The sequence below is a fragment of the Porcisia hertigi genome, chromosome 16 (assembly GCF_017918235.1).
Source record: "Porcisia hertigi strain C119 chromosome 16, whole genome shotgun sequence".
In the NCBI taxonomy this organism is placed as follows: Eukaryota; Euglenozoa; class Kinetoplastea; order Trypanosomatida; family Trypanosomatidae; genus Porcisia; species Porcisia hertigi.
Window position 1 is genome coordinate 466,732 of NC_090575.1, and position 21,155 is coordinate 487,886.

Sequence of the window (21,155 nt, forward strand, 5' to 3'; positions counted from 1 at the left end):
CTCCTCAAAAAAAAAAAAAAACAGCGTATGGTCTCTGATCCAGGCGAGGTTCAATGCATATCACCTCTCCCCTCTACACGCACACATACACACACAGACGAGTAAACCAAAAGGAGGCGGGGTGTGCGTGGGGCAACAAAACGAAAAAAAAGATGTCAAGAGTTAAGTAGTAAGAAAGAAAAAAAAAAGACGCCACAATTGGTGGAGGGAGGAAGAGTGGTGTAAAGGGGGTTGTGAATGAGGAGCGAAAGTCGGTCGGTCTGTGTGTGTGTATATACCTGTACGTATCTGGCAACGACACATACCCATGTTAAGCGCGGTGAGCGAAAGACATACAGTCAATTAAGGGGTGTTAGAACGAGGGGTTGGAAAGGGGGGGGGGGAGGGGGGAGGGGGAGGGGCAGCAAAGCAAGTCGTCGACCCCTCTATAATCAGAGTGGGTGTCTACAGGGCAGGAGCCCTCCTAAGCAAGAGAAAATATTTTGTGTTTTTTTTTGGTCTGAGGTGTGTGTGTGTGTGTGTGTGTGCACAACGGCAACTTGCCTTGTTTTCTCCGCACGTCAGGGGGCCGTGTAATGTATTTCCTGTGTTCTCAGCACAATGAGGTGGGGTCGTAGAAAGAGGCGGTGTAGTGGAGAGGAAGGTGATCGTTCTCACGGGCAGGGGCTTCTCATTCCCGTGACCCGGGTTGTTATAGGGTAACACAGTAAGCCTGGAGGAGGTCGGCAGATGGAGGTGGGACCCGCCTCTGCGTGCTGTCCTTGCTGGGACGTTCGTGCTTGATAACGTCTACAAAAGACCGAGATCGACGCCTCCCCCAATTATTGATTCTTCATCTCACTCGGTGGCAGACACAACTCGGGCCGGTCGATGCGGGACGGACTCGGGGATACAGACATGGTAGAGAACTTATCCCTCTGCTTTCCCCTCCACCAGTAGGACGAAAAAAAAAGTGGCCCGCGACACACACACACACACACACACACACGAGTGCGCACGTCGCGGCCCGCAGAAACCTGAAAGGAGGCGCAAGGCCCCCCAAAAGGCAGCAGCGACCCCAAAAGATGAGGTGTAAGAGGACGTCTACATTCAAGGTCCATGCGCCTCTTTGTGTGTCCCTGCGGGGATGTAGTTTTTTTTTCCCCATTCGCTCCTACCTCTCCTGGTTGTTGTTCTCTATTTGTGTGTACGGTGTTGTTGTTGGCCACATGGAACAGACGTCGATCTATTCTTTTACGGCTCTCCTTCGCCCTCCTCCTTTTCCCGTACCGATCTCTCCATTCCCTGGCTGTGACACTTCCATACTCGGAGGATCGAGGGTCGCGTAGGGAGGGAGGGGGAGGGGTTGGCGATATGTAGCGTGAGAGAGGGGGGGGGGGAGCGGCACCCCGTGTAGGCACTGCTGCACGGCTTCATCATAGGGTTTATATATATATATATATATTAGGGGTTATATTGGTCATTGGTGTGTGTGTGTTTGTGTGTGAAGGACTTATCGCCGTGACGACGCGTGTGCGCCCGCTTTGATACCCACGCCCCCCCCCCCAGGCGTTCCCCATTCAATGTGCTCCCCTTCACCTCTTGTTTCGCTTTTTATAAATCCGTAGCGTTCATGGCGACTCAATCGAATGTGTATTGCCCTCCCCCTCCCCACACACACATTGAAGGGATATTTCCCGCGAAGAATCTTCTTGAGACTCCTCCACGAGACCCTGTATATTTCTTCCGAGCTGGTGACTCAGATACACATGTATCCTTTCCTATGAGCCCCCCTCCCTCCCTTCCCGCCTCCTTTCTTTTTCATTACACGGAGGGCCTCACTTGCTCTGCGGCCGCCAGCACCTCACCATAGCTCGTGCCGCCATCTTTGGTCTCGTGAATAAAGTCCAAGTACCGAATATAGGCGCCACGCACAACGATGCTCTGGATACACCGCAGCGCAATGGGGTTCAGCTCAATCGTGTCTTCAGCCTTGCCTGCGGCCGCGCCGTGGATTCCGGCAGCGGGGCTGTTGCTGTTGCCCGACGTCGCGAGGGCGCGCGCCGGCGTGGCGTCCTCGCGCAAGGAACTATTACTACGACGCACTGCGGTAAGTGTGATGGCGTCCACCTTGATGTTCATCGTGGCCGCATCCATTTCCAGCAGGCGCCCCACCACCATCGTGCCGTTGGTGAGCACCACGCGAATGAGGGCGTGGAGTGCCGGTCCCTTCGCCAGGACACCAGGGAGTGTCGTGACAGATTCGCTCATATTCTTTCTCTCTCTGTGTGTGTGTGTATGTTCACAAGTAGTTGTCTTTCATGTCGATTTATATGTGCACACGCCTTGGTGAATTCTTGGCCAAGTCGACACAGATTCTTTGGCACGTATTCCGTACTCTGTCGTGCAAGGAAGAGAAAAGCTGTGGAAGGAAAGGGAGTTGGCAGGGGAGGGGGATCGTCATGAGACAGCTGTTGCATACATGGAGGTTCGATAGACACCGCTTCAACTTACGTATATGGGGCTGGTGAAAAGGAGAGAGACGGAGGGTTGCGTGTGTGGCTCCCTCCACTGCGAAGAGGGCGGGGCATCTTGGCGAATACATCTCATGGGGCGGGGGAGGAGGGAGGTAACGGAGACACGACAGCACCAGCCTCGCCCTTCGAGTTGCAGACAGCGCTGCACTTGAATACCACAGCTGAGCCCTGACCTGTGCATTGGTTCTGCACACGTGTGTGCGTGTGTGGCCCCCCGCCTTTTCTGTGCGAGGGTGGGCCTCAAGTGCTCCCCGTTTCCTTTGCGTACCGCGGAAGGAGATATTCTCCCCCTCCCCTTACACACACACACACACACACGCACACACCTTTGCCTTTTTTCCTTTTTCCAATTTCTGGTTCGTATGTGGATGTATTGTGTTATAAACAGCAGCGAGACACAAAGGGGGAGGGGAGGGGGGAGGGAGGGGGAAAACACACACACACACACACACACACACACACAAAGGACTGAGCTGCAATGTTGAAGGGGTCGGTGGTGATGGTTACAGTTCAAATGAAAAAAAAAACAAGACATCCCCATCCATGGACACACCCACATACATGTGTAGAGACGCAATATATATATATATATACATGGATAAGTATTTGTGTCGAGTCTGTACAGGCCTCACAGGGACTGACGTTGTCTTCTCCCGCACACGCACACGCACCCTTTTTTTTCTTTTACATCGCATGTCTACCTTGCCTCCCCACACTTGTGCCCTCGTATTTGTGAGTGCGGGAGGGAAGGAGGGAAGGGGGGGGGCAAGAATGACTGCCGTGGAGATCGTCAGCTGTACATTGTATACGTATCACCCTCAATGACATTAATTTGTGGTGGTGTTACATCACATAAATATATATATAAGTGCGTGTGTGTACGCGTGTGCTATTCTGTGGCCCCCGGGCGAATTTCGAGGCGCAAAAGGGAGGGGGAGGGGAGCGAGGCACACGACACGGAGCGACAGGAAAACCAAAAAAATGACCGCGCTCTCCCCGAATCAACCCCCCTCGCTTACCTGTCGTCTACTGGAGCAGAATGAGCACGCGGGTGTCGAGAAACGAGTTGAGCTTCGTTTCTAGCGGTACTGTGGGGTCAGGTGCAGCGTAGACGGCGATGGCGCACAATAGTTGCAGGAACTCTCCAAAGAACAGCACCTCGCCCTCGCGCGCGCTGTCGGCCACGACGTTATCAAAGCAGTGTCGCAGCCCCCTTTCAGAGACGCGTGACTTGGTGTACCACTCGAGGTCCTTCGCCATCGAGTGCACATCTTTCCAGCGCAGGACACTCACGATACCCACGTCGCGTGTGCCCGATATCGAGTTGCGATGAGACACACTGTTGTCGGGCAGTCGCTGGTTGGGGTTTGGCTTTGTCAACTCTTCCGAGCTCACTCCAGCGACACTTTTTTTCGAGAGGAAGCGTGGCGCGAGTATCGTCGAGAAGGGCGGTGGTAGTGCCGCACGCACGCCACGGCTCTCGCATGGCTGTTGGTACTTGTTAAATACTTTTATGAGCTCGTCGTGATGCTGCGCCAGCAACTCGAGGACTGGCTTGCTGGAGAAGGCACGCCGTGCCGCGCCGATCCAGCGGTTCGCACCGAGCAGGGATGGCAGTAGCAGTCCACCCAGGAAGGTATCAAAGTACGGGGTGCAGAGCAGGCTTGTGTAGTCGACCGCTTCATATTGGATGTGATCACTGGGGGAGCTGTTGGCCTCGTGCGGCTGCTGCTGTGAAGGGGTGGACTGCTGAGTCGAGGAGTCCACGAGGCTCTCGCAGCCAGTAGGGGCCGCGTCAGCGTGTGGGCAGTCACTTGGCACATCCCCGCTTTTTTGTGTGACAGAGTCACGACTCTCCGCGCTCGCTTTCAGACGGCATTGCTCTTCTTCCGCCATCAACTCTCGCTGCTGCTGCTGGCACTGCCATGCGTGGGCAAGACGAATGAGGACCTTCACAAATTGCACAAAGTTGACGCACACGGCCCCAGTGTCGGCGCGCAGGTCGACGTGGGGGTCATCGCGCAGCGCTCGAGCATAGCATGGGATGGGGCGACCCTGGAAGCTAACAGACACCACATTTGTGCGGCCCGTTTTCGGCTGCAAAGGATTTGGGTTAGACATGTTAGAAGGGTGTGCTATCTTTTTCGCTGCGGGACTGGCGTCTCTGCCACCCAGCGTCATCTCGTACTGGTGCCGTGCCTTCACGAGCGCGGCGGAACCTAGTGTGACCTCCTCGATGAGACTGAAGACAGCCGGCCGATGCAGCGTTACGGGGAGCGGTGGCGACGAGAGAGCCAAAGGCGTCGCCGCCAATGACGCGCCTCGCTTGGAAGATGCCCAAGACGGGTGCGGCGCCTTGCCGGCAAGACCAACGAGGCAGAGAAGATACCACAGAGTGTTGCCGGTGATGTATGCCTCCTTCTCGCTGTTGTCTTCCTTTTCGGTTTTGCCTTTTTTCGAAGGGACGTTCGTGTGCCTGGTGTCCTCCTTGGCATGCAACTTCGATGATGGTAGGGCGTACTGATGAAAAATTAGGTACAGTGACGGCGCGTACCGCTCGACGACGGCGATCATGTCCATATAGTTTTGTGTGTCATGGTCTGATGACTGACACAGGAGATCACTGAACTCTGTCATCGTGATCCGCTGGAGCAGCTTTGCCACACGCTCTTGTTCGACCATGCTGAGGACGCTGACGGGGTGAGTGGCGATGCGCATGGCACCGTGCAGAGCACTAAAGGACAGGGCGATCCACTGTGCCTGCCGGTGAACGAGTGTTAGCCAGTCACGGTGACTGTGAGGCGGGTGCGACCACTCCGTGTACTGTCTGTGCTTCGCGCCATCATGCGCCATCGCTGTGATGCTATAGGCGGCCCGCCTTGTTTTTCTAGACTGAGATGCGGGCTGTTGCCTGGGGTGGGCATACCAGTTCGTGTAGTATCGCATTAGGGCTGCAGTGAGCACCAGGAGCGCGCCGCGTGACCGTTCGACCAGCTGCTCTACGTTGATGATGCACACAGTGCCAGTGAGCTGCTCATACACGTTCACGACGACTCGACACATCTGCTGGAGTTTCTTCCGACTGGCAGGGGAGAGGCGGTGCATGATGGAAGCCCCGGAAGCCGGCTCGCTTCCAGGGGTGTTGCCGCTGCATCCAGCGGCGGGCGGGTCTGGCGACCGGTACATTCCATGAGCGCGACCACCTGCTGCTGCTGCTGCTACACCGCCACTGTTGTCGTCGATGCGGTCCTGCATCTCTTCGTCTTGTCGGAGCAGTTGGTAGCACTCGTGCAGGATGGCTCTATCGGCAAGTTCGATCTTGCGTATGAGACCCCACGATGGGCCCGACGGCGTGGAGGCGACATCATTGTCCGTCAGCGACACACATGACGTGCGGATGTCTGCTGTCAGCGTCGTTTCCGGCTGGTCAAGGGCGCCATGCTCGTCAAGGTCAGCCATCGCCACCGAGTCATCTTGCTCCCCGGCACAGTTTCGCATCAGCAAAAGAATCATGTGGAGCGGCAACAGAATGGTGTCCGACCCTACGCCAAATGTCGAGGACGACACGGATATCCCCCTTGTGGCTGTCGGGGGGAGTAGCATCTCGAACCCAATGCCCTCGCCACGTGTAGCTTCCTTTCCACTGGCGCCGCCTGCCTCACCTACAGAGGACGCGTGCGATCCTTTTCTCCCCGTCGTGGCAAGCATACCAAGCATGTCCCCGCTGCACTCAGGCAGTGGGCCTGGTGCTGCGGTGGTGGTGGTGTCCTTCATTCCACCGGAACTGGCCTTCTGTTGCTCCACCACAGCTGTTTCCTTCGCGGGCTTCCCGTTCGTGGGGACATCCTTCGCGTTGCCTTCGGCCGGCTCCTCTGCAACGCTGTTGCCGTTGCCGGTGTCGTCGTTGTCGTCGTCATCAGGGTAGAAGGAGAAATACTCGACCTGCATCGCGGCGACGCACATGTTTGCCCACTGCAGCAGTGTCGGCAGCGCCACCAGCGTGTGCGCCGGGTGCCGGAGAGTGACGTCGCCTTTTTCTGTCGAAGATGGCAACATCTCGATCGAGTAGTCTGATGATGAGTGCTCTGAGAAAATCTGCGATTTGATCGACAGCTTCTTGTCACCAGCGCTGGAGACGGACTGCACCGCCTCAGAAAATCCGTTCAAGGCGTCCGCCTGGTCCGGAACTGGTGGGGCAACCGGCAGCAGTAGTGAGCGTAGCATGAGCGATCCAACACGGTCGATCTCCCGGACATGCCGCAGCAGCCTCTTGTAGACCTGCTCCCGCCCCACAATGGCCTTCTCGATAACCGCGCGCTCCTCCTCTTGGCGATGCAGGGTTTCCTGAAGGAGTGCGCTGGTGGCTCGCATGGCTTCGGACTCTTTCTCCAGTCGCTCAATAGACGCGCGCTTCTCGGCCAAGAGGATCTTCGCCGAGCTCGCTGCCTCGGCGGCAAACAACGTCCGTGTTGCGTATCCGCGCCAACGCCGCAGGGTAATGCGACCTCGCTCGTTGGTCCATCGCTCCGCCCAGCGGGCGCGCTGCAGATGGAGCTGCTCCCGCCTTTCTTCGCACAAGCGCTTCCACGCGAGCAGTACTGCATGCATGAACCCGCGCATCCAGTGCCGGTGTGTACAGTCGAGAAGAAGAACCATGTTTTGTTGATGCAGTTCATGCGATCTCACACTGTGGGCGATTTTTACGGTTGCGTATGCAGCCTCGTAGTGCGCAGCAACGCAGGCCATTCGTGTGAAGTGAGGGTATAACAGCTCGCACAGCTCCTCGCCATCGTTCTCCGCATCGCCTGAGGGAAAATAGGGGCGATTGTCACCCTGCACTTTGCCACGTAGATGCGGGATCGACTTGTGTTGCGTCACGCCAGGCAGCGACAAAGCAGCGCTAGTTGCCGATTCACTTTCACAACCCGCAACATCTTTTTGTGCAATTCCCAGTTCGCATATAAGCTCTCTGTCTTGTACCGTGCCACCCAGAATCGCGCGGTTGACCGGTGTGTCGGAGACGAACGTGAAGTCGAGTAGCATCTGAACGTACGGACTGAGGCTCTGCTGATGTCGCGGGAGACCGTCGAGGATGGAGTTGAGCAAGAACGCTGCCACAGCCGCGCGCTTGCAGAGGGAGCGGAGGTGGCGATTGCCGCTGCCCTCGGCTTCGTATGTGTCCAAGCTGGATTGATCAAAGAGGCGTAAAGCGCTGCCGCCGCCGCCGCCCCCGGTACGAAATCCACTCAAAGACTCCGCCGTTGGCGCAGTGCCCAGCAGACGTTCGATCAACAAGTGGGCCAGATGTTTGCTTCGCGCGCCGCGAATGCGTTCCTTGTCCAGTGATTGCCTCCACTGCGCCACCGGCACAGTTAAAGCAGTGCGGTCTGCAGTGGTAGCGATCGTTTTCACTTCAGCGCTGCCTGTGGCCGCTGATGAGCTTGCAGCCAGCCTTGCTGCAGCTACAAGCGACATGGTCGTTGAACGCGCTTGCCGCCCTCGGCTTCGGCGAGGGCTGGGTAGAGCAATGCCGTGTTTTTTGATGGTGGGCGCGACGGCAGGCGTGCCTTCCGTCCGATCCCAGAGCCGCTGCTGAAGGCTCGTCAGTGAAGCTGCAATGGATTCCTCTTCACTTCGCGGCACCGAAGCCCCGCTTAGCTGACGACTATCGTAGGAGAGCCGACTAGAAGACAATGCAAGGGTTCTGTCAATAGTCTCGTGTCCAAGGAAGGAGGCGGGAGCATCGGCCGCGGTGAAGCGGGGCGGCGAGGACAGCCTCGCCTGCCCCTGGATAGGGGCAGGCGTATAGTTTTCCTTGGAAGGCGCAGACCCTCCCATAAACGCAGGGTTGTTCATGCCTTCTCGCGGCCCGGGTGAGGGCGAGCAGGATTGCGCCATAGTCGACTCCGTCGTCGAATGCACAACCAATGTAGTAAGGCGGTCGCTCTTTTTGTTGTCTTTCGACTTCTCTGCCTCTTTTAGCGGCAGCAGACAGCGATGCCGCGACTTTGCCAGAACACTCGCCCGCACCTCTGCACTGTCTCGTCGGCGAGGCCGGTGGGTCTTGTATAGCGGCAACAGCGACGTTTTTGCTGGGGGGGCGTGGGTGCGTAGCGACGGAGGGATGTTCCCTGTGTTTTTGGTCAAGAGATGATTCGTTACCGACAGGGAAGTCGAGGAAAGCGTCGTCACTGTTGGTAACGCGGGCCCGTCTTGCAACAGCGAGTCTGTGCGGTGCTTCGGCGACGTGGTCTGATTCAGGGGTGGCGGCGCCACCGTAGCGTAGGTGGGCATGGCCGCCTCGCTTGGCGGGAGTTCTGAGGTAAGGTTGACGCTCATGCCATCAAGGTTATCTCGCGACGCCGCCACACCTCGACTCCTAGAACTCGAAAAAAACGAGAGAGTGGTCATCTGCGATTTCGGTGCATTCATCGGGTTCACCGCCTCACCAAGCTTTGTTGGGATGGTGGGCAGTGTCGACTTGGTGATGGACTGCATTCTAGCTGGGTGCCAGGGGGTGGAAGAGGAGGGGGAGGGGGCAGGGAGAGGAGATCAATGTAGCACCTCCACCTAGGGCTGCGCCGGGGGAGACAGTCGTGGACACGTGCAGAGGGCAACCGCCGTGTAGACGGGTGCAGATGAGAGCGAGAGGGAAGGGGGAAGGGGAAGGGGGCAGTCGAAGTTGAGAGGAGGAGGAGCGCGAGCAGGTCAAGGCAGCAATTTTGGGAAACTCATTGCGTTGGCTCACATCATCATACACATGACAGAGCTTGAGAGGAATAGTGAAGACAACACCAATAAAAAAAAAGGCGGGGTGGGTGGGTGGGTGGGTGGGTGGGGCTTTTCTTGTGTGTGGGCGGGGGCAACATTCCAAGGGGCCGTCAGGTCATGCCTCCGAGGCGGGATTCTTCTATTATTTTCCGATTTTTCCCGTAACACCCCAAACATCCCCCTCCCCCCTCTCAACCGCGCGCACACGGAAAGCGGACACGATGACGTACGTACCACCCAAATCCAAACAAAGGCGTATCGAGGCTCATCGAAAGTGGGGAAGGGGCGGTTGTGGTTTGTGGGTTAGGGCCGTGGAGAGATCTACTGGCCGATGCCGACGCACACATGGGCGCAAGGAGAAAAGGAGAGGGGGAGGGGAGAGAGGGGGGGGGGGCAAGGCGAGCGGGAGCATCGGCAAGATGGAGTCCTTGAGCTTTTCCTCGTTATTTCGCTAGTAAAAAGCTGCCATAATGGTTATATATATATATATATATACACACATACACACATGGTCGGTGTAGGTGCGTCTGCGTCGTTCGCATTTTGGGTTCGTCAAACGCCTTGAGACACAGGACCTCTTTTTTTTTGTTGTTGTTGTAAGTGTTGTGAAGTGGGGTGGGGGATTGGCGTGATCACATGGAGGCATGTGTACCGCTTCCTGCCTTTGGCCGCCCTGGCCTATGTCTCTCTGCGAGTCTCAACCCCCCCCCCCTCCCGCTCCTCCTCACCCACTCCCCCCTCACTTCCTAAATCAACGCCTAATATTCCAACACAATCTGCCGGGGTGGCGAGAGAGACTGGCTGTCGAGGCCCTTCTTCATCGCCTTCTGATATTTTGACAGCTGGTGTTCGTTGTGATGCTTGACGGACTTGCGCAAGACCTCCCAAATGTCGCCTGCCCTCTCGCGCAGGGCGACAACCCCACTCAGCAGCGCCGCCTCTTCATCTGCTGGAGTCCGTAGCCCAGGGACAGCGTCGTCACAAAGAAAATGAGCAGATGACGAGGGGCAGAATGAGGTCTGGGGCAGCTGTGAGGGCGCCTCCGATGTAGCCTCATCAGTAGCTGTGTCGGGAGGCTTGCCAGAACGCGTGGCCACAGCGTTTGCGGCCAAGTGTCCCCTCGTCTCTCGCTGGCGTTGCTCGTGGTGAGGCTCCGCGTAGAAGCTCCCGCTCTTGTGTGTGGTATTGGGGTGGCTGTCGGTTGGGCTCTTGCGGGCGATGGCCCGTTGCGTCGGTTTACTCGTCGCGACAGCGGCACTGATTTGGGCAGGTGCCCCGGTTCCAACAGCCGCTCCAGAGCGGTGCATGAGTAGCTCGTAAAAGGGCCGCCTTTCAATGCCGTTACCGTTGCTCATCCAGGCGTGGTGGCAGTGCGCGCGATGCAGGTGCGTCTGCACTACATTCATTGCCGAAGCAGCAGCGCAGGTTTTGTTTGGGGTGCACCTGGGCGGACCTGATGAGTCTACCCCATCCTTCTGCGCCTTTCCAATGTTATGCAGCTCCTGAGCGCCACCGGAGCCGACCACTGATGCATTGGGCGAAGACATGATCAGCAAGAACGAGTTCTGCTGAGACACGGTGCAAATCGGTGGTGATGACGTGAGGGAATTCTCCCCAGTACCGTCGGCATGTAGTTGAATGGAGTTGCTGATGTGACAGAGCTGCTGTTCCTCGAGGGTGTTGTCGCGCGTCAAGTTCGTGTCAACGCCAGTGCTTTGCAACTGTCGCATGGGGCTGCGGACAACTTGGTCACGCTTTAGTGGCAAGCCTGGGGAAACAATGAAGCTTTCTAGCCCCATGAGGTCGGGCTTGAGTGAGAGTGGCGCGTTGGCGTGCTCGTCGTGGGGCCGTGCTGCCGCGCCCGCTAACAACGAGGCGAAGCGCGTAGAGGGCCTCCGATCTTTGCCGTAGGTGCGAGTGCGGCCGGCACCGCTACCGCCACTGGCGAGGTCGACCTCACCAGTTGGCAACCCGCGAAGCACCACACGGAATGTCGGGGCAGTCGTGTTCGCCGCCACGGAGCACAGCAGTAGCCACAGCGTGTCACGGGCCTCCTCGGGTGTGATTAAGAAAGGTGGGCACCCAGCACCGAAGACGCGGGCCCTTTGATCTAGCTCCGTCGTGAAGTTTAAACACCTGTTGGATTGGTTGGCGCCGGGGCTGTAGCTTTTCTTTTTTTCACGCTTCCACTTCTTTGAGAGGCCGGTCAGCAAGTGCGGCTTTTTGTGCCATACTACTGTGTTGTCCACGAGGTCCCCGTCACGGGCGGTGTTTTGCCGCGACCTGGCGCTCTCCCGAGGAAAGCCAAGAAGTTTGTCGGCGCGTATGATCAGCTCTTCCAGGGGACCGGACGCGTGCTGGCGGTACAACATGCCGGCCATGACACCGAGTCGTGGGATATCCACCCACGTCAGGTCCGCCGCTATTTCAACGGTGCGAATGCAGTTTGCCGGGGCCGTCCAGACCGCAGCCAGCATCGGCAACCAGTTCGGCTGCTGCAGGAAGAGGCGGCCATGCGGCAGATCCTCTGGATCGTAGAGGGCCGTCTTCAAGTACATCAGCGCGGAGTCGAGTTCTTGCGGGGTGGTTTGCGGCAGCAGAGTGCGGTTGAGCAGGCGAAGCTCGTCTTGGCGTTGCTTTGCCGCGTCCTCTGCGGCATGGCATGCCTGGCGCAGATCCTTGAGTTCCTGTCGCTGTGCCTTCACCTCCAACATGGCCATGTGCCACAATGCTTCCTCTTCATTTACTGCGACGGGGTTTGCGCGAGAGGTTTCGAGGTTAGTCCCTTGGATCTCCACGCTGGGCGGGGTGGCACTGGGTAACGGGAGAGCGGTGCGCGCGATCTCTACACACGCCGCTGGTTTTGTGAAGAATGTCTGCGCTCGATCGACGGGTGCTGGTGTTTTTTGTGTTCCGTTTGCGCTTCTGCCTCTCAAAGTGGCCTTGGCACTCCTCTTCTGCGTGGGGGCTATGGTGACGGCGGCCGCAGCGGAGCGTTTTCTCTGCGCCGTGGTTGTCGTCGCGGGGGTTGCGAATGTGGTTATCCTTGCTGCCGACTGGGCCTCTTTCTGACTTGAGGGCAAGGCCATGTGGTTTCCCAGAACTGCCCGCCTGGTGCTAGAAGCAGCGGCGGCGGCGGCGGCCGCCGCCTCTAATACCGCGGATGGTCTTGCCGTGGTCCTGCGTGGACATAATGGTGGCGTCGTCTCTGTATCCATGTCCGTCTCACTTTTAGGCCTGTTGAAGCGGTTCTTGGGCTCTGTGAGGGAGCGCTGAGAGTGGAGGGCTTCTTTAGAAACTCGTCCACTCGCCGCCAGATTGGTTCTCTTCCCTGAGGCCGCCGCCGCCGCCGCTGCCGCCTTCGCCCTGAGTGGCGGTGCCACCGACATGGCGGCTGTCGCGGGTGCCGTTTTACTCATTTCGGCCGGCGACGAAGGCGGCGGTGTGCCGAGAAACTCGATTGGGCGCCTGAGGGATGCCGAGTGAGGCAATATGCTGCCTTGAAGGCGTGGTGTGGTGGAAAGGCTGCTAATCGCACTGATCGGGTTGCCCCGGAGGTCGTCGTTTATGCCTCGCTTCGCCGCGGCTTTGGATTCAAGGAGCGTGGAGGCCGATTGTTTCATCGAGAGGCGTCCTGGCTCCTTGCCCAAGGCGTCGTGGGATGGTTGAAATGGTGTACTCCATCCGGGAGTCTCCCAAAAGTCATACGGACCACCAGGGCGCGCGTCCGTCGAGTGCGGGGTAGCTACGCGGTTGGGATTGACCTTGTCAAACTTCGATCCGCACAAGGACTCCCGGACATCTGTGTGCTTGAGACGGGGGCCGTCGTCTTTGGCATCCTGGTTCTCGTCCCTGCCGTGCTCCACCCCTGGCGCCGTCCACCAACTGTTTGCGCTCTCTGACAGGCGCACTGCCTCTCCCTCTAACGTCTCCTGGCTGTGACGTTTTGGGCCCATCCCGTGAAAGACGTATAGGCCGGACCCTTCACTCAATCGCTGCTGCGTGTCCGCATCGCTGGCATTCCTCAGGCCTATCACCGTCTCGCTGCTCCTATGGATTAGGGCAGGCGACTGTGACACGCTTTGCAGCCGCTCATCGGTGCTGGAGGGGACAGTGTGGGTTATGTCCTCCATACAGGACGGTGTGGCGGGCATTGACGTGTAGAAGCGGTTGAACCTTGGGATCCGTGGCGTCGGCTGCGGGTGTGTTGCGTCGTCGGGGGCGGTGACCGTAGCATTCGGCACAGTGACGTTCGCACCGTCGCCTTCGAAGAAATGGTAAGCGATGTCGTCGTCGTCATTGTCGGTCTTCTCGTTTGGCGTGTTGCCTTCATGGTAGATGCTACTCAAGGCGGTAAACTGCAATGCAGGTGCGATGCCGGCGTACTTCTGCAGAAACATCGCTATCGGCTGCGCGAACTCGGGGTTCGAGAGGAGGTGCAGGCCCCAGGTGCGCAGTACGGCTGCGATGACTGGCAGTTTCACCCACACCGAGGCGACACGCGAAAAGGATGGCGAGATATCCGGGTCCGCAACGATCGCTGCGTTGGCGGCATCTGATTCTACAGGCCGGTTCAGCGTCGCTGTCTCTTCGCGCACCATGGCGTCATCGAAAAAATAGGATATTTCCTGCAGCTCCACGGCATCGCGCATAGGGCGACCACCGATACGCCGCCAGATACGATACTGATGGTCTTTCTCTGCCCCTGCCTGCTGTTGCCGCGCACCGGGGCCGTGTGGTGCGTATGTACCGCCATCGGATGATGGCTGCGGAGCCTTGGTTCGAATGCCTTGAGAAAGCTTCAGGTGCTTGTGCACGTCGCCCATGGCGCCCTGCAAGCTGCGGCCCTCCGTCCACGTCATGCTGGTCAGCAGCGCCTGCAACTCCTCCACAGCCGCGACCGACGACCCCTCCACCACCATGACACCACCGTACATGACGCTTGTCACGAAACCCTCACCGTACGTCTGCCGAGACGACTTCTTCGAGCTATCCACGTCGACAGGGTGCCGGATGTAGCGGTTCTCCTCCCAGTGGAATGGGTCGATGGAGACACTAAAACTGTTCACGCTAAGAGCGACTAGTACATTTCCATCTGGCCAGACATGGGTAGATGTGCCGGGTGGCGTGCCAAGAGGGCTCTGAGGCGCAGCCCAGCTGCCAGCGCCGCCACGAGGGGTCCTTGCAGCAGCCGGTGGTGCTAGGCGGCTCCATGGGCTACCAATGCCATCCAGCTGGAACATAGGGGGTACCCCTGATAGTCGTGGCAGATGCGAGGCTGGAATACAGAGCGCGAGTGACAGGACGCTGTCCTCAGGGAATCCGTCGCTTTGCAGGCCAGACTCGGTGCTGGGGTCCTTGTCGGGTTGGCTATGGTGGTATCGCAGAGGGCTGCTAAAAGAGTTGTTGTAAGCGGCAGAGGTGTCACCGATGCCTCGTTGCTTATCAGGATAAGAGGACAACGTCCTGTGAGTGCCGCCGCCGCCGCCTGAGAAGCTGCGATTTTCCATTTGAAGCATGACGCACTGACTGAACGAGTAGCCTGACACCATCCCTGTGCTTGCGCCGACAATGCTGTTGACCTCGCCGCCGTCGCCATCACCGGTCTTGTTCTGCAAGTGAGGGTGCCCCCTTACACTGGTGCTATTTCTCCTCTGTGGCCGCGCCAAAGGGCTCGTGCTGAGCGGCTTGCTCTGCGTCATGTTCACGGCGCGAATAAGCGTGCGAAGGGTTGGGTTAAAAAACTCCACTCGGTTCCAGCGTACCGCTTGCACTCCAGGTGCCGGCTCAAGGTTGAGCTTGCGCAGAAACTTGGTGCTCGAGTCTTCGCTGACGCCATCCGCGAGGCGAAAGGCGAAGCGGTTCTTGATTCCCATGAAGCGCGGGTTGCCCGTGAGCAAGTCATTGAGGTAATGCTCGCGCTCTTCCATTGGCAGTGAGGAGATCTGCTCCAGTGTTAGAGGCTCACGCAGTTGCGCACCGCCGTTGCCCGGGTTGAGGGTTCGCCCATCGATGGGACTCCTCTTGACGGTGGTGTTGATGCCGCTACTGTAAAGTACCGGCGACGGGGCCGGGGTAGCCGTAGAAGACTTGGCCCCACCTCTTATCGGAATAGCACCGGCCCGGCTTAGCGCTGGTGACGAGGCGGAGCGCGGAAAGCCTGAGCCATGCGTCCCAGGCCATACTGTATTCGTGGATGAAACACGGCTGCCGAGAGGTCGGTGCATCGCCTCACAGCTAACACCACCAACGCTGAACCAGTGCGAGCGGCGCAGTATGCGACATTGGCCGGGCCCGGGACCCCTCGGGGACTGCGGCATCGCTTGCGACTGATTGCGTCCTCTTGGAGAAGCGGGAAGGTAACCACCAGCGTGGTTTAGCCGCGACTGGAAGACGTGAGGCGAGGCAGGCGTGTGCGCGTCTAGCCCTGACGCCGTACCAGGGGGATACGAGAAGGTCGTGCAGCTGGGCTGCTTCCCTTCGGCAACCCCCAGTGCTTCCTCTATGGCGCAGACGAAGGACACAGGAATAAGCTCCGGTGCACGTCGGTCCCAGCATCGCCCCAGCAGGCCACGGTGTGTCACATTGAAATTGTCGACCGGCCGAACGGGGTCGAATTCCTCCAGCTGACGCCGCTTCGAGTGCGCGGCTTCGGCGCTCCGCCGAGCCTGCAGATGCTGTTGGTATTCCTTGGCTGCTTGCGCAGAATCCGTCTTCTCATGCCCTTCAATCTTAATCCGAAAGGTGGCCTTGCGGCCCCCACTACCCACCATCCGGACAGCTGGTTGCCCCTGCCGCTGCACCACGGTCGGCATCGGTAAAGGGTCAAAGTGGTTCTCAGGTTGCGTTGTAGACATCTGTGTTGCTGCACTGTCGACACCACATCTGTCAGCCCTCTGTGCGCGATCCGCGAAGGCGCGTCTGGTGAGGGCAACGTCGCTCTGACCTAGCATCTCTGATGACAGCGGCGGCGACGGGGTGGAGGGGTCATAGTTTTGCATGTTCGTTTTGGTGTCGGGCGAGGAAGTGGCCTTGGGTGGGGGTGCCGCTTTATCGGGCGGCACCACTCTGTTACGTACTGCAGACATCTGGCACCCCATCTTCGTTGCACAGTTTCGTTTTCTCTTTTGATTGGAAGGTGTGTGTTTGTGTGTGTCTGCGTTGAAGTAAATGGCTGAGTGTTCTTGTCCCCCCTTCTCCCCTACCCCTACCCCCTATCCCCCCCTACCCTCTCCCCCTTCCTGGACACCACGGCGAGGGGAAATTTGAGCAGACGTCTCTTCCACACAGATGTGTGTGTGTGTGTGTGTGTGGGGGGGGGAACGGGGGGGAGGGGGAACAGAGAGGGAGAGGGGGTTGCGGCACTGGGGGATGTGTGGGTATGACTGTTATCACCCCGGAAAGAGGAGCAGGAGAACTAAAAAAAAAAGAATATCAAGAACCAGCGGAGAAGAATAAAAAAAGAAGCTACTACCACCACCACCCTTCCTCCTTTTCATGTCTGAACACGCTTGTCACACGGTGGTGGAATGCCAGACGCGTGTACGCCAATTGTAGGGGAGAGGAGGGGGGGGGGGGAGGCACACAGATGGGGAAAAGAGACGTAGGACAAAAATTCAAGCGAGGGAGAGAGGTTGACACGCTGTAGAGAAGATTCCCCAATCACCACTAACAAGCCGCTGCTGACGACGACGGTGACGAGTAGCGTGTGTGTGTGTGTGTGTGCGGGAGGAGAGGAGAGCCCGAAAGAAGAGGGTGTGCTATATCCGTAGCGCACCCCTTTTGTTTTCGTCCTTCCCCCCTCTTCGTCGCTTCCTCAGGTGTTGCCCCTACAGAAGTAGATGATGTTGCGCTCAGGAGGCTCACAGGATGGGAGAGGGCTGGGGGTTAGCCTTCGGTAGTGGCGGTGGTGGTGGGGTCTTGCGAGAACGTGCGAGGACAGGAGATAACACTGAGCGATCAAAGAACCATTCAGGTGGCCCAAAGAAGCGGCACAACGAAGCCTGGGGATTACAGAGGAGCGACGGAGTGGTGAGACAGCGGCAGGGAAAAGGGAGTGGGAGGAGTTCGCTAGACAGTGGCATACACAACCAACACCACCGCTCTTTTTTTTTTCTGGTGAACAGAGGACTAGTACACGCTCAACGAGTGCCCTAAGGGTTGTGAGCGGAGCCCCCCCCCCCTACGGTCCTTCCGGGGAGGCATGGCGGGAAAAGAAAGGCAAGTGGGAGTCTCCGCCGCGTTATCACCTCACTCATTGCTGTGCAACTTTTTCCTCATATATGCCATTCAAAAAAGAAGCCATCGTCGCGCACGCGCTGGATTCTCCGCCGCAGCGAGCTCCTTGGTGGAGATGCTCGTCATGTCCTTCCCTACCAGTGGGTCAGCGGTGCGCATCACCTGCGCGGCCACTCGGTTTTGGAACTCCTTCACGAAGACGTTCCCTTTCTTCCAGTATTCGGAGTGGTACTTCACACGCATTTGGATCTCATGCATCTCGCGAGCATCCATGCGCTTCGTCTTTGTGTAGATCATAAAGATTGGCACAGTGCTCACACACACAAACAGCCATGGAATCTGGATACCCATGTTGACTGCAGAGGTGCGTGTGTGTGTGTGTGTGTGTGTGTGGAGTCAGAGCTTGAGTTATGATCCCTATCCGGTGCGAGGCGTTGCTGCGGCTTTGCAGGGTTGGATTGTTCAAGCTCTTTTCAACGTCCCAGAGGCGCTGGCGACACAGTTGTTCCCCTCCCCCCTCACGCTTGTCCGTGCGGGTGCGGGAAAAATAAGAGGACCAACAAACCTACGCACACTCGTGTGTCAAGGCCCGTGTAGAAGGTGCAACACCAAGCGTCAATTGTGTGTTGTTGGCAGGGGAGGGGGAGAGAGGGGAGAGAGAGAGGGGGGAGGGGGTGGAAGAGGGGCGTGCGTGTGGAAATGCAGCAAGTGTAAAGGCAATCGATGCGGAGACACACGGAGTTGGCAAAGGCAAAACACACGCACACCCACACACATACACAACGAGGGAAGGGGGTGATACAGCTGCCACGTGGACGCTGTGCCGACTTCACCACCCCGCAGAAGTGAAGGGCGCATCGCAGGTCTCTCTCTCGGGGAGGGTGGGGTGAGCGTGTGTGTGTGTGGGGGGGGGGGGGGGGAGGGAGAGGGACGTGGACGCTGTGATATATATATATATGTATATTCCTGTTTATTCTCAAGGAGATCAACACACAGGAGGAACACCGTCAGCGCATCAAGGCCAGACGGAATGGGAGGCTCAAATATATGAGGGAAATACGCGCACACAAACACAACTAAAACACAGCAAAAATAAAGGGGCGCATAGGCGGCAGCTGTGCGTGATCTTCGATGTGACAGAGCGGATACCAAAGCCACACTGGGTAGAGACCACCGCAAACCAAGTCGAGGTTGCGCGGAGAGAGAGGAGGATGTCGGCAGATTCCTAATAGACATATCACTGCTCTCGAGGTGTTTCACTGCACGATGCTAGGGTTGCGGCAGCGGATGAGCGCCCACGCCCCTGGTTGCCGTCGTACGTGAATGACGGTCGACTCAGTGATACGTGGCATTGGCTCGCCGTCAATCTGGACATTCAAACTAGCCCGCAGACTGTTGTCCGATTCGATGCGGGCTTCGTATTTGTCCTTGAGGTGTAGCCGCGTGTAGGTGGAGCACTGTCCACTCGGGAAGTGAAGATCTTCCGGCGTGCAGAGCACAAACACAAACATCTCGTCGGTTTGAAGGAGCTTTGTAGAGCTGCTGATACCAATGCCGAGGGAGGTGTAGTGCAGGATGCCACCCATCGCCTGCAACTCAAAGATGTGGTCGTTGATGGCCACCGGCCGAGGGGTCGGTATCAGAAGAGGTTCTTCGGGTGTATCGCCAGTGCCAGTCGCCGTGGTCGGCCTGAGCTCCCCATTGCGGAGCGTGATGGGGCGGTAATAGGGCTCTCCCCGCTGCGGGTTCCAGGGGTGCATGCCAGCGGAATAGCAGTTCACGTTGGTCAGCACTAATGCTTTGGCCGTGGAGGGGAGCTGCAGTGCCACAAGGTCGCGTTTCCCGCGCATGCTGCTCGTCGCCTTGGCGGTGCCGTCCACCCTGGTGAGCTCCGGACGTGGCACGCAGATCATTGGTATGATCTTTCGCAGCTTTTTGCACTTGAATGCGCTCTGGAGGCCAATCATTCCGTAAACTGCTTTATTCTGTGAGCGGGTGCTACACACAGCGGGGTGCGCGCGGCGGGTTGTATCAAACCTTTTGGTTACATAGGCATCGAAGCCCACGCCTAGGTAGTTGATAAGTCCGTGCGTCACGCACTGTCCGCTTGAGTACACCTGGTCCCAGTCCACGTTGTACACGGAATTCGCCACGTTGCTCGGCCAAGCCGCACGGTTCCACAGCGGTGAGTGAAGGCCCTCCGCGCCACTCGGGGTGGCAGCCTGGTCCGAGGCGGCGACGCTACCATCGGAAGGCATCTGAGAGGTTGCCCCTTGTCCCGCCTCGAATGCAGCCTGCGATGATTCGGGGCGCACGGCTGCTTGTGCCACCCGCAGTGGCACCAGAGAGACCTCCCACCGGTCGAAGCTCACAGAAGGGGCCGTCACCGCTTTGCGCAAGGCCTCCGCCACCTGCACGTCTGCTTCAGATTCGCATCGCAACAGTGAACACAGTCCACACCAACCGTTCCCGTTCAGAGAAAGCTGACAGCCAAATCCTGTACAGTTGCTGAAGTCGTTGCCGGTACCGAGTGGGAGTGGGGCGAGGGCAGGCATTGTGAAGAATGGATGCTTTACTTCTTTGAGTAAGCGGGAGGTGGCGGAGTGACTGCGTTCCCGATGCAGTGGCGTTGTCTCTTGCTGGGACCTGGTGGTGATGGGCTCAAACTCGAGCTCCAGCTCGGTGCGCACGAGGTCCAGCTGCTTCAACAGAAACGAGACGGTCCCGTCGCCGCCGCACGCAACGACGGTGCCGCGTTGCTGACGCGGTGGCTGGCCAGGGGGGTGATAGATGACGGCCTGTTCCTTGATGAGAAGACGTAGTGTGGCGGGGTTTGCAAACACTTCCCCGCACAGGGTCATGACACGCTTTGTGCCAAGCTCGTCGCGCAAGGCGTCGAGCATCACGTGCGCCACACCGGTCTCACCGGAGCCGGGGTTTAGGAAGGCGACCGTGTAGTGATACGACGCCTCGACGCCGCTGTCGTAGTTGCGTGTGTATTGGTTGATCACTTGCTCAGCGAACTTTGCCTGCGAGCCGTGGGCAATCAAACCTGAGGCAGTGAGAACATCGATATCAGAGTGCCCGACCACCTGTTGTTCCCGCTCCACAGGTTTGGCCACCTCAGAGTGTATGTGGCCCTCTATCTTCACGTCGGTGGCCCGGTCTATGCTTGGCCCAATCGCACATGCCAAGGGTTTTGGAAGAAGACGGTTTCGGAGCTGTTTGACATCAAACGGTGGGGTGTCGACGTCGATGGGTTCGACCGCCAACATTTCCGCAGGTGAGTAGAGCTCCTGGGCATCCGCACCCAGTAGATACTCAGGGGTGGTGCTCAGCTTTGAGGGGGCCTTACAACGCTCGAGACCGGTGTTCTCCAGCACGGTACCGTGCGCCAACAGCGCTTCTGGCGAGAACTCGTTGTGAGAGCTGCCCGCCTCGCTGCTCATGATTTTCCCCGGGGTGCAAAGGCGGCGGCGGTGGTGGTGGTGGTGCCCCCTCCTCCCCCCTCTTCTCCCCTATTTGTACTCTCGTGCAGTGCCGTAACGACACCACCAGACCAACTGGCTCAAGAATGAAAGGGTGGGAGATTACGGTGAGGGAGACGGTGTTCTCTCCTCCCCTCCCTTT

At 58.2% G+C, this 21,155-nt stretch overlaps 5 protein-coding genes across 5 annotated transcripts; all 5 read right to left on the minus strand.

Moving 5' to 3' along the window:
- Positions 1–1,803: 1,803 nt before the first annotated feature.
- On the minus strand, positions 1,804–2,250 carry JKF63_05335 (uncharacterized protein; the record flags this gene model as incomplete). Its single annotated transcript, XM_067901299.1, has 1 exon — positions 1,804–2,250. The coding sequence occupies one exon, from the start codon at positions 2,248–2,250 to the stop codon at positions 1,804–1,806; it is 447 nt and encodes a 148-aa protein (XP_067758301.1).
- Positions 2,251–3,542: 1,292 nt separating this feature from the next.
- On the minus strand, positions 3,543–9,014 carry JKF63_05336 (uncharacterized protein; the record flags this gene model as incomplete). Its single annotated transcript, XM_067901300.1, has 1 exon — positions 3,543–9,014. One exon carries the CDS (start codon positions 9,012–9,014, stop codon positions 3,543–3,545), a length of 5,472 nt encoding a protein of 1,823 aa, XP_067758302.1.
- Positions 9,015–10,045: 1,031 nt separating this feature from the next.
- Positions 10,046–16,387, minus strand: JKF63_05337 (uncharacterized protein; the record flags this gene model as incomplete). The annotated part of the gene is made up of 1 exon (XM_067901301.1): positions 10,046–16,387. The coding sequence occupies one exon, from the start codon at positions 16,385–16,387 to the stop codon at positions 10,046–10,048; it is 6,342 nt and encodes a 2,113-aa protein (XP_067758303.1).
- Positions 16,388–17,576: 1,189 nt separating this feature from the next.
- JKF63_05338 (uncharacterized protein) lies at positions 17,577–17,876 on the minus strand (the record flags this gene model as incomplete). The annotated part of the gene is made up of 1 exon (XM_067901302.1): positions 17,577–17,876. One exon carries the CDS (start codon positions 17,874–17,876, stop codon positions 17,577–17,579), a length of 300 nt encoding a protein of 99 aa, XP_067758304.1.
- A 905-nt stretch (positions 17,877–18,781) lies between these two features.
- Positions 18,782–20,974, minus strand: JKF63_05339 (uncharacterized protein; the record flags this gene model as incomplete). The annotated part of the gene is made up of 1 exon (XM_067901303.1): positions 18,782–20,974. The coding sequence occupies one exon, from the start codon at positions 20,972–20,974 to the stop codon at positions 18,782–18,784; it is 2,193 nt and encodes a 730-aa protein (XP_067758305.1).
- Positions 20,975–21,155: the final 181 nt, after the last annotated feature.